This window comes from Cryptomeria japonica, chromosome 5 (assembly GCF_030272615.1).
Source record: "Cryptomeria japonica chromosome 5, Sugi_1.0, whole genome shotgun sequence".
NCBI lineage: Eukaryota > Viridiplantae > Streptophyta > Pinopsida > Cupressales > Cupressaceae > Cryptomeria > Cryptomeria japonica.
In genome coordinates this window covers 78,485,463-78,497,649 of record NC_081409.1, presented here as the reverse complement: position 1 = coordinate 78,497,649, position 12,187 = coordinate 78,485,463, and the positions used below count along the sequence as shown (strand labels likewise).

General features: G+C 35.0%; 1 protein-coding gene across 1 annotated transcript; it reads left to right on the top strand.

Annotated features, from left to right (window-relative positions):
- The first annotated feature begins 4,314 nt into the window (after positions 1 to 4,314).
- Positions 4,315 to 11,279, top strand: LOC131032773 (wall-associated receptor kinase-like 22). Its single transcript, XM_057963826.1, has 2 exons — positions 4,315 to 5,319; positions 11,094 to 11,279. The coding sequence occupies exons 1-2, from the start codon at positions 4,315 to 4,317 to the stop codon at positions 11,277 to 11,279; spliced, it is 1,191 nt and encodes a 396-aa protein (XP_057819809.1).
- Positions 11,280 to 12,187: the final 908 nt, after the last annotated feature.

The window sequence follows — 12,187 nt, the reverse complement described above, 5'->3', positions numbered from 1 at the left end:
AGCTACAAGATTATTTGGAATCTTTTCCTAAACAAAAGAAGCTTCTACTTTTTATGTCTACTTATTTGAGCAGGTGAATGAGTGGGGCTAGAAATTACACCACCATCTTAGGAATATTGTTTTCTATTTGTCAATTGTTTGAGTTTGATTCTCACAAAAAGAGAAATAAATCCTACCAAAATTCAATTATTTTTCACCAGCTTCCTTAAATTTAGGAGCTTAAATTTTTTAAGTTGAATTGCATACAAAATTCATGGGACCACCAATTAGAGGGGGCTTCTTAAAAAATCTAAGCAACTTTAACTCTATTTTTTAGGAAGCCCCCCTCCATGAGGTCCCAGCCTAAGGGACTTGTTACATCTCGAAGAAGTTGCTATCCTCTACAAAATCCCAAATCAAGGGAAATTCATATCAAAAGAAATGTATAATTTGATGAAGATATTGAAAGTGTTAATTCCCCTACACTATCCCACTTTCTATATTTTTATGAAAAAATATAAATCTACTTATACTAATCATTCAAATCAAGATGTGTTTTGTAGGAAGATGAAAATGCAAGATGAAATATCAAGTAAAAGTGATGATGAGGACAAAAGAAAGATTAGAAACATTCAAGAAATTTACTAAGAAGGCCTTAAGAATTTAGCTAAATATAGTAATGCAAGTTGACACTCCAAGTACATGTGAGAAAGTTGCTATATAATATTTTTTGTAATTATCCTCTTCATATAAACATTAAGTGGGGGATATGGTGAAGGTGAGGTGCTAGAAATAATAATGTTTATTCGACAAGTATTCAAACACTTTCCAATTTAACTAGATAGAACTTTTTACTAAATGTAAACTTCTATTAATTTCTCGATTTTTCCTTTTAGAAGCTTCCTTAGTCATTATCCTCTCCAAATAAACATTATTGAAGTATTAGAGATAATTTTTAATCAAGATATATTAAAAAACATTCTAATTTAATTAGATAGAACTTTCTACCACATACAAACTTCTATTAATTTCTAGATGTTTCCTTTAAGAACTTTCTTAGCTATTACATAGCATCTTCTAGAACTATTTACTAAGTCCATCTATTCAACAATACCTTATGGTGTCTATTCAATAAATTCATGCTTTTCCTTAGATTGTTGATAAATAATTGTTTATTATTAATTTTGAGTAATTTGTGGCATTTTTCTATGAAAACAATAGAGATTTATTTTTAGTAAGGCAGGGGTCCCATGGAGGGGGCTTAAGCTCTATTTTTAAGGAAGAGGTGGTCCCATGAAAAAGATATTTTTTGCTACAAGATTATTTAGAATCTTTTCCTAAAAAATAGAGCCCCTACTTAGGGCAGGTCCCCATGCGGCTGCTTAGCTTATTTTGGCTAGCAACTGCTGCTCAATTTTTTTAGCATTAATTTGTGGAGCTGGTGGCCCCATGAATGTAAAATTTTGCTGCTTATAAAATAAGCAGTCATCTTAAATTGCATTATTAAAAGAAATATTTAATTCTAATTGGTCACATAAATTGTGGAGAAAAAATTGGAAACAAATAAAAAGAGGGAAATTGTTTTGGAGAGCCACGTGTCAATCTTCTTAATAAGCAGTTGCTGCTTATTTCCAACCCCCCCTTTTTTTCAAAGCTTATTTTTAAGTTTTAAGTAGCTGCTGCTCCACTTAAATAGGAAAAGATTCCAATTTATCCTTTCCTCTTAATTAAAAATTTGCATGGGAACACTCTGGCTGCTTAATTTTAAGCAGAAATTGCACTTAAGCAGCCGCATGGGGACATGGGGTTATAGGCCTGAAAATTTAAGCTCGTAAAAATGGGGTGGAGCTAGAAATTGTCCCACCAACTTAGGAATATGTTACACCACTAGTCAATCATGTGAATTTTAGAAAAAATAAATTTATTTACCATCAATTTACTTAAATTTAGGAGTTTAAACTCAAGTTAATCAGCACTACAAAGTTCATTGGACCACCAACATCCTTAAATTTAGGAGCTTAAATATTTAAGGTAAGCTGCATTATAGAAGCGTTAGCTTTAAAATATTCCTAAAAAGCCTCAACAACTTCAGCTTTATTTTTAAGGAGGGCCCCCTCCATAAGACTCCAGCCTAAGGTAGGGGTACCATGGAGGGGGCTTAAGCTCTATTTTTATAGAAGAGGTGGTCCCATGGAAAAAAAGTTTTTGGCTACGGGATTATTTGGAATCTTTTCCAAAAAAATAGATCCCTTGTGAAAATGGGGCGGGGCTAGAAATTGCCCCACCAGCTTAGGAATATATTATGTCATTTGTCAATCATATAAATTTTAGAAAGAAAACTAAATTTATTTACCACCAATTTACTTAAATTTAGGAGTTTAAACTTAAGTTCATCTACACTACAAAGTTCATGTCGTCCTTAAATTTAAGAGCTTAAATTTTTAAGTTGAAGTGCAAATCAAAATTCATGGGACAGCCAACTTTAAAATATTTGTAAAAAATATCAGCAATTCCGGCTCTATTTTTTAGGAAGCCCCCTCCATGAGACCCCAGCCTAAATAAACTCTTTCCCAAAGTCTCGTGCTATTGCTGAGTCAACCTTAATTTGTTATTTAATCTGTTATTTATTTCCTACGTGCTTTAGGTCCATCTTTTGTTGTTGTTTTGATGATAGAGAGGAAATGTTGTTGCAAACGCAAAACGCAAATGCATTGCAGGGCAGTGGTTCGCTTTGTAATCTGTGCCTTCTTGGTGGGCTTTACTGCTGCAAAATGTGTTCCTGAGAGGTGTGGTGATTTGAAAGTTAGTTACCCTTTTTGGATCCATAATCAGAATTGTGGAAAGTTTGATCCTGATTTTCATATCGAATGCAAGAAGGATGAAGATACTGGGATGATGGCTCCATTTCTTCCTGCCTGCTATAGGATTAATGGGATCCCTAATACAACAGCTTATTATAGGATTTGGGAGATCGATTATTCCGGGTACATTGTGATTAGTTCGAGTTCTCTTGAAGCCAATTCGTGACTGGTAAGGGAAGAGGCAGAGGCATTCATGGTGTTTCAGCTAAACATGTTCGGGCCTTTCACTATTTCCACTTCCAACAAATTTGTGGTTGTTGGTTGCAACACATTCGGTAGTTTCGCATATAATGACTTGGGGGAAGACCGAGATGTGTGGCAGGATGTGTCTCTCAAAGTGACCCGCTCTACTGTAACTACGGCTGTTGTGAAATTACACTTCAAAATGTCTATAAGTGGATAAAATTCATGGGTGGAAGTTTATCTAACTTTAGCGGCGGTGATGAGAAGAAACGTGGCGCCTCCACCATATTAGACCGTCCAAATGTGGCTTCTCCACCATATTAGACCCGTCCACCTTCACCGTACTCGACAATAAAACAAAAATGGACAATGGAACAAACCTCTTTTGGGGAGAAGGCAGAAAGGCTGATTATGGTCTCCGCCTTAGCTGGCGTATCGGCAATCATAATTGCTCCACGGCTAAAGGAACCGCCTATTATTATTGCTCCATCAATGGAGAATGCCTTCAATCCCCTTCTGAAAAAGGACACGTATGCAGATGCCTTCCTGGATATGAAGGAAATGGTTACTTAAACGGCACAGATTGCACAGGTATGACCTCCGCGCTATTTACCATGGTTTGTCTTTTTTAAGCTTATTTTAGTGGAACTTTCTTTTTAACTTAAATTAAAAAGAATGAATTTAAGAATCTCCAGTCTTCTTGTTGATTAAGCGCATCATGGATATTCAATTATTACGTTTTTTCTTATATAACCATTTTTTTAAGCCTCCTCTTCACATTCTTTGATGATATGCAGACATCGACGAATGTAGTAATAGAAGCTTGAATGCGTGCGTGGAACCATCGAAGGGAGGTGTATGCCATAATTTCGCAGGTTCTTACAATTGTTCATGTGCAAAGGGTTACACTGGAGATGGCTTCATGTGCAAGGCGGAAAGTTCAGATGCTGTCCTTCCTGCAATCGCAGGTAATGAAAGCTTAAATATGCCGTGTGTTTTTTTGCTATTTTAATTGTTTGCCTTAAATATTTAAAAAATAGTTTATATATAACTTTAATTTTATTTCAACGTCTGATCTGGTGAAATACACAGGATCCGTCTCTTCGTTTGTGGTTGTTTCTTTAGCAGCGTCTTTCTTGGTTTGGTGGCTAAAGAAACGCCATTTGAAACTTCTCGAGGCCAAGTATTTTCAACAGCTGCAGCAATACATAGCTTCTAGAGTGGGAGAGAAAGCCTGAGAATGTTTTCTGCCAAAGAATTAGCAAGAGCTACTACTAATTATTCAATTGAAATGGTATCGGGAAGTGGTGGCTTCGGAACTGTATTCGAAGGCATGCTATTAGATGGTACTCCTGTGGCCATTAAAAGGTCCAAGCAATCTTTCAATCTAGAGGATGGCCACGACTTTCTTAATGAAGTCACAATTCTCTCTCAAATCAATCACAGGAACATAGTAAAATTGTTAGGTTGCTGTATCCAGACTAAATTCCCAATGTTGGTATCTGAATTCGTTCCGAATGGAACACTGTTTGAATATTTACACTCCAAGGAAGGGTGTTTCTCTTGGGCATCACGTCTGCAGATTGCAATCGAGACGGGGGAAGCTTTGGCATATTTACATTCTGGAGCATCTCAACCCATTTTCCACCGGGATGTAAAATCGTCTAATATTCTTTTGAATGAGACATTTTCTCCCAAAGTTGCAGACTTCGGAATTTCTCGTCTCATCTCTACTTCCAATAATTCACATCTCACCACTAATATAATGGGCACAAAGGGTTACTTAGATCCTGAATACTTCCAAATGTATCAACTCACCGACAAAAGCGATGCATACAGTTTTGGTGTTATGCTGGTTGAGCTTATAACAGGTTTGGAACCATTGAGTGTAGGAAGGATCGGCGAGGAGTGGAGCTTATCTATCCTTTTTCTTGACAGAATCAACCACAACCGGCTCAGAGAAATACTAGATAGCAATGTAGTGGAGGATGATAACCTGCAACAGATGGAAGATATTGGAAGGCTAGCAAGAGAATGCCTTCATTTGGAAAGGAGAAAAAGACCGTCTATGAAAGAGGTCGTGGAGGAACTTTTGTGGGTAAGTCGTTGCGCAAGAAAGGAAAATTTTCGTGACACTGTAAATTGTGGAGATGCAATATTTGAGCAGACACGCATTCGTAGAGAAGCATTGCAAACTTCATACAAATTCAGGAGTTACACTTTTCCATCTGCAGTTGAGAGTATGTCGGAGGAACCATTCAGTACACTGGTTGAGATGTCGACCGTGCCCAAACGAGTGAGTTCAAAGGAGACTATTTCTAGTCTATTTTAATACAAGACAGTCAATTTCGAATTATAACTGCTAAATTAGCTACCATATTATGCTCTACGGATGCAAGATAAAATATTACAATGCTTGTGCTAGACCATGTACTCAATGATTATGATATATGATGGCATAATTGAATAGAAGAAAATAAAAATATTAACTTGTTTTGTTTAATTTTGTTTTTCATTATTTATAATTTTTGTTTTTAAGTTTAAAATAAAAGATGTTAATAAGATATTGTACATCTCCAAATTATCAGGAGTTATAATACTTATTAATTAACATCATTATAGGTACATAACAAATAAATCAGTTTGAATGAAGTAAAATAAAAAAGTTATAAGCTGAACATTAATTATAATATATTAGTGAGTAAAATCATGCTTTTTTAGCTTATTTATTTCATCAAAGAGTAGGGTTAGGAATAATTAAGATAGAGATATGACTAGAAGGATTAGAATAAACATTGAGTTGATTTTCAATGAGTAACTTATATGAACTTAAGAGGTTATGTAATAATCTCGTATTGAATTTTTTTAATGGACGCTGACCATGAGCCTTTTCAAGGTAAATTTTCCACCTAGCTCATTCATCATGTCACAAGAAATGATGAAGAATTGAAAAGGTTACAAAAAAATGATTTTATAGAGTTATTTTTATTATTTCTTTTTCTCTCATGAATCATTACTTGTTAATTTATTGTCTACTATATGCCTAAATCCAATTATGATTCTTTGCATTCTTTAGCATAAATAGTATCCTTATTGTAATGATATAATTTTTTAATGAAATTTGAAAGTTCATGTCTATTCATTGCAATTATATTTATCAATCTAAAAATGTATTTTCTAAAGTTGACTTTAATATTATTATTTTATCATAAAACAACTATTATATCATAAATTTTGAAATGAGATAGGGGGGTGGGAGAGGTGGATCAAGGGTTTAAGGAGGGAACAATGTAGAAAAGGGAGATTTAGAGGGGTATTTGAAGGATGATGGAGAGAATATAGAATGGGGACCCCATATTTCTATTGTGTTCCTTCATTTTTGTGCTAAAGATTTTGGTGCTACTATAGCATGGATCTTCGTTGTTTGTTTGGGGATAACTATTGATGGTTTCTCAGTGATGGGCTTTTTGGCCACTTTAGCATCATTTGATGCCTCATCAAGGACCTCTTTCATTATTTTTTCTTTGACAATGGTATTTGATGGACTCTACTTTCTAAGTAGTATCTTTGTGTTTGTTGTACCTAGTTTCCTTATTCTAGTTGTATTTTAGTGTGTGGTGTCTAGTGATGTAGATTCTTTGATTGTAGGAGGCTCCCTTTGTATGCCTCTATTCTTTCTATGTCTACTCCTAGTTGGTTTCGAATGGAGGGAGCTATTTTCTCACCTCCTTTGTTCGTATTTCCTTGTTTCTATGCAAGGGTGTGGTGTTTGTTTCTGATCTTTTTTGTAGTTAGGTTTGCAGTACTAACTCCATCTCTAGTATGGTGGTATTTGGAGAATGTTATGGGGATATTTGGTAGCATTGGTCCCTACTACTACTAATAATGGGCCGGATTGCAAGGGGATCTTATGTCCCTACTCCATTTTTTTTTGGGGTAATGTCTTTGTTATGCTTTATTGGGGCTTTTCTTGTTCTAGTTTTCTGGTTTTGGGTGGTAGATCTTTTGGTTGTTGTTGCCCTCTGCTACACCCCTGCATTTGTTTGGGGAAAATTTGATGATGATTCCTACTGTTTTCTCACTGGTTTCTTAGTTTCCTACAAGAGATACTCATGAAGTGGTTGTTCTTTTATTCTTTTAAGTATATTTTAGAAAGATAGCTTTGGATGGATGGTTGTTCATATATAGAAAAAAGATGTAAAAATGCATAGGCTGAATTTTAATGCTACTGGGTTGTGGTCTATTCAGATTGTTGTTTAGGTTATAATGCATAGGGTTAATGTTTACAAGGTTGTTTCAATATTGTTTCAGTCCCTCTGTAGGTTAAATTTTGGGTAACTCTATTGTTCTATCCCTAAAACAACCTTTTTCTAGTTTTTTTTTTGGTTTTCATCTTTGCTTTTTCCTTGGTTTTTAATGGGCTTGATCTCCAATCCTATTTTTTGATAGTTTTTGGTTCAAATTTGTAATGGGTTGGGGCTCTTCCTACTTAATCTAATTAAAAACTATTATATCATAAGCCTACTATCCCCAAAATTAAAACCTTCTACCCATGGCTTTCCACTCATCTTCTTGTCCCTAAAATTTAAACCTACATCTCCTACCCTTAGTGACTAGTAGAAAGAGTTGTCCTAGTAACGAATCTCCTAGAAATGGATCTCTCATGTACAAATTGGTTATGGATATTTCCTACTTCAAGACATCTCCCTCATGGAAAACCCAACCTGCAACCTTCATGGCTAATGCTTCCATTAATTCTCTTCTTAAGGATTTCTTTTCTTTGTAAACCCATAAGGGAATATTCAACCCAACCTAAAAAATGTTTAGACTCTTGTGCCTCCTTTTTTCTAGAGGTTTTTTTGGGCAAAGATTTTCTAGACTAGGTTTCATATTTTGAAAACCTCACTCTTATCAATGAATTTAACTATTGATGGCCATCACATCCTACACTATACTCCTAGATGTCTAAACATTGGAACCTGTTGGTGTTAAGTAAACTAGCCCTTGTGATTGAATTTTTTTCTTATTATTTTCTTTTACAATATGGATATTAAGGATCTTGTTGCATCAATGATATTTTGGAAAGCCATCTCGCATGCTCTATCTCTTCACCCTTGGACTCCCTCCTTCAATCCTCTTGTAGATCCTATTGAGTTTTCCCCTACATAGTTTAGGGTGCCCAACCTCCCTTTCCACTTCTGGTGCATTGTTGCCTATGAATCTATTGGCAAAAAATCTGGCCACTTCATCAAAGTTGACCCTAATTCCAACCTCTTCTCTCATACCTCCTTTGGGAGAATTTTGGTGGATTTGGAGCTCTCCAAACCACCTCCTATTGGGATTTCTCTCAAGGTTTGTGAGTTACAACAAAGATCAATCTTGGACTATGAAGGAATTCCATTTAGTTGTAGATGTTGCTTTGTAATTGGCCACTTGGCCTCTTCCTATCCTTGTGGTTCTTGGATTTTCTCCTCTCCTACCTAGTCGAACGATGTTGAAAGGTGTGATCTCATGGTCTACTTAGTGGATTTAGATTTCACCTCTCCTATTAATTTGACTCATCCTTCTCTTGAGTTGTCCCTAATTCAATAGTTCATGTCTCCTAATCCCCTATGGACCCTACCCTAGCATCCCTTATTTCTATAGTTGGTGTTCTTAATGCCTTGGTGACCCCTACTCCTATTGGTTCCTATTTGTGTACTGTTCATGCTCCTCTATCTTCTTTGATTGCTCATTTGATCATTGTACCTATCCCTTCCATGGTCCTTTATTCTCTCTTTGGATTGTTAGGTTCCCCTTCTAGGTTTGGTAGCTTGACTTTCAGATTCATCTAATATTTTTGAGGCTTCTATCCACATTGCTACCTTTATTTCTCTAGAAAAGTATTCTTCTTGGATTGTTGTATGAAGAAAGAAAAATGGTCATCCTCTTCCATACCAAAAATATTAGATTCTTTTGTTGGGCCCGCTCCTTGATCCTAGGTCTAATTTTCACTAGTTTGTGTTTTTTGTTCTCATTCTAATTTGTAGTTTTATTGTTGAGTTACATGGGTGTAACTTTGTTCCCTTTCAATTTTTGTTATGATGTTCTTTGTTTGATCTATAATAGGTTGATGCCCTTCCCAACTTACTTTAATAAAACTCTATTACATCATAATGTTTATGTTTGTGAAATAAACTCACATACCTATATTTAGAGAAATCTATGTAAAAAACACCAAGCGATATCATTCTTAAAGTGCCTATTTTATTTTGTTTGAGTTATTTTATTCAACTCAAGTCAAAATCTAACCCAAAATATTATCTAAGAGGACTATATCTCAAACCGTATACATAAATGTAATCCTAATTTAAACCTAACCCTAATTGAACCCTAACCATTACTTTAATTGATTTGTAACAATAATTGAACTATAACCCTAATCTTGGGCATATTAAATCTATAATTCAAATATAATATAACTTGAAATATAATTGTAAGTGAACACTTAGCCAAATCTAACTCAAAACATAACCATAAGTGAATCCTATACCTAACCCAACTCAAATTGAATGATAATCCCAACTTTAACTCCAACCCTTATCTAGCACAATTAATAACTATAAGTCTTTGTTGAATTATCATTGTACAATACAAAATTTGATCACTTTATTATTCTAAGAATTCAAATTTTATTAGATTTTCTCCTACAACTTTTGTCCTCTTTCAAATAGCCTAGTGTGAAGAGGCCCATTTTCTAATCGCAACAATATCAAGGCATCTTCCCATAAATATACTTACCAATGAGTACTTCATTTTAGCAAGAGACCTATTCAATGGATCTTTAATATTTAAATTTGTTCCAGTCCCAGAATGCTCTATAAGAGCCCATTAGTAGTAGCAAATTATCCTTTATTAAAAAGATTCTTTCAAAGATCAGAAGTTTCCTTGACAAAAGACACATTTGAGGAGGGAAAGGGCATACTAACCCTGACTCTGGGAATGTCAACCTTCATATCTTCACACCCTTTTGCTGCAAAATAGGATGCAAAGTGTCTGATGGGTAGGACCCACCAACATTTGTGGGCAAAACTACATCATGAGTAAGGAAGGGAGTTTGAATCTCTAGAGAAAGCATACAACCATTTACATGCCAATCCCCAATTGAAGGTAACACCAACTTGGACCTATCTTCGTGGGAGCAGTCCTACAATAAGAGAGAACTTGTCATCATTGCATTAACACTAGGAGATTCTCGCCAACTGCTTGCATAGCTTGTTCTTTTTTAAAAAAAAATTGAGTACCCAAGCTATGCTTAGCATGTGTGTTTCTCCTTCTTTTATAAACATTAAAAAAATATTTTGAGAACCTGTTAAAATGCTTCTAAATTGAAACAAGTCACTTTAAAAACAATTCTCTACAAAAGTATTATAAATGTTGCAATTGAATATTAACCAAATATTGAGACTTGTTGTGGTGGCATGTGTCAACCATTTATAATGTTCTTGAATATCTATACCAAACTTTTTTGACATCTTAAAATTGATACTATTTTAAATTTTAGTTAAATGCTTAATATTATATCAAATTTAAAATAAAATATTTATAAATTTAATTATAGACTTCCTATCAAGTTTATAAAAATATTTTATATAAATTACATTGACTTAATCATTACACCACCTAATACAAATACTAATTTTAGTGAAATTTGAAAGTTCCAATTCTATTTGTCAATCTAGATAAGTCTTTAGAGAAGATAAACGTTAATATTATTATGTTATTACGAAATGACTTCAATATCATAACGTTGTCTATAACGTTGATTTTACAAAATTTGACGCTAATATTATGTTGTTACGAAACGACTTGAATATCATAACGTTTATGTTTGTGAAATAAATTACCTTTGTTCAATACGGGAAACCACAAGTAAACTTCCTATGAAGAAGAGGGTTTGTTTTACTTTTTGCTAAATAAAATCTTTTATAAAGTCTTTTGCTGTTGTCCAGTCAACCATGCATGCAGTCTGTTATATACTTTGCGGAGGCTTTTCATTCATTAACATCTTTTTGTTTGACGTTTGATTAGCCAGTTTTGTTTAAACAGAAATTGTTGTTGCAAACGCAAATGCATTTCGGGGTTGTGGTTCACTTTTTGATTTGTGTATGCTCGGTGGGCTTTACTGCTGCTGCAAAATGTGTTCCTGAAAAGTGTGGTTCGATGAACAACAACGAGAATTGTGGAATGCATGGCAAAAGTTTTCAGATGGAATGAAAGGAGGACAAAGATACTGGGATGATGGCTCTATTTCTTCCTGCTTATTATAATAATAAGGGGATGGTTAGTACAAGATCTTATTATAAGGTTTGGGAGATCAATTATTCTGGGTACATCGTCATCAGTTCGAGTCCTCTTAAAGCCAATTCCTGTCTGGCAAGTGGAGAGGAAGACGCATTCTTAGTGTTTCGGCTAATTGGGCCTTTCACTATATCTATGTACAATAAATTTGTGGTTGTTGGGTGCAACACATCCGGTAGTTTCGCATATGATGGCTTCAGTGTAGAAGCGAGATGTGTCTTTCGAAGTGACCCACTATACTGCAGCTATGGCTATCGTGAAATTACCCTTCCAGATGCTTATATGTATATAAACTTCACGGGTGGTGGTTTATCTAACTTAAGTGGTGATGAGAAGAAATGTGACTTCTCCACCATATTAGAGCCGTCCACCTTCACCGTAGTCGACAATAAAACAAACTTATTTTGGGGAGAAGGCAGGAAGGCTGATTATGGTCTCCGCCTTAACTGGGGTGTAGGCCATCAGAATTGCTCTACGGCTCAAGGAACTACCAATTATTCTTGCTCCGCCAACGCAGAATGTCTTGAATCCCCTTCAGGAAGAGGACATGTATGCAGAATCGCCTTCCTCGATACGAAGGAAATGGCTACATCAACGGCACAGCTTACACAGGTATGAACTCCGCACTATTTCTCATGGTTTGTCCATTTTAAGCCTTTTTGAGTCTGTTTAGGATACTTTCTTTCTAATTTAAATAAAAATAAAATTGAATCAAGAATCTCCAAGCTTTGTGTTAATATATGCATCAGGGATCTTCTTCAATTATTATGTTTTGTCTTGTATAATCATTTATATTCTTAAGTCTCCTCTCCTCATGCTTTGAT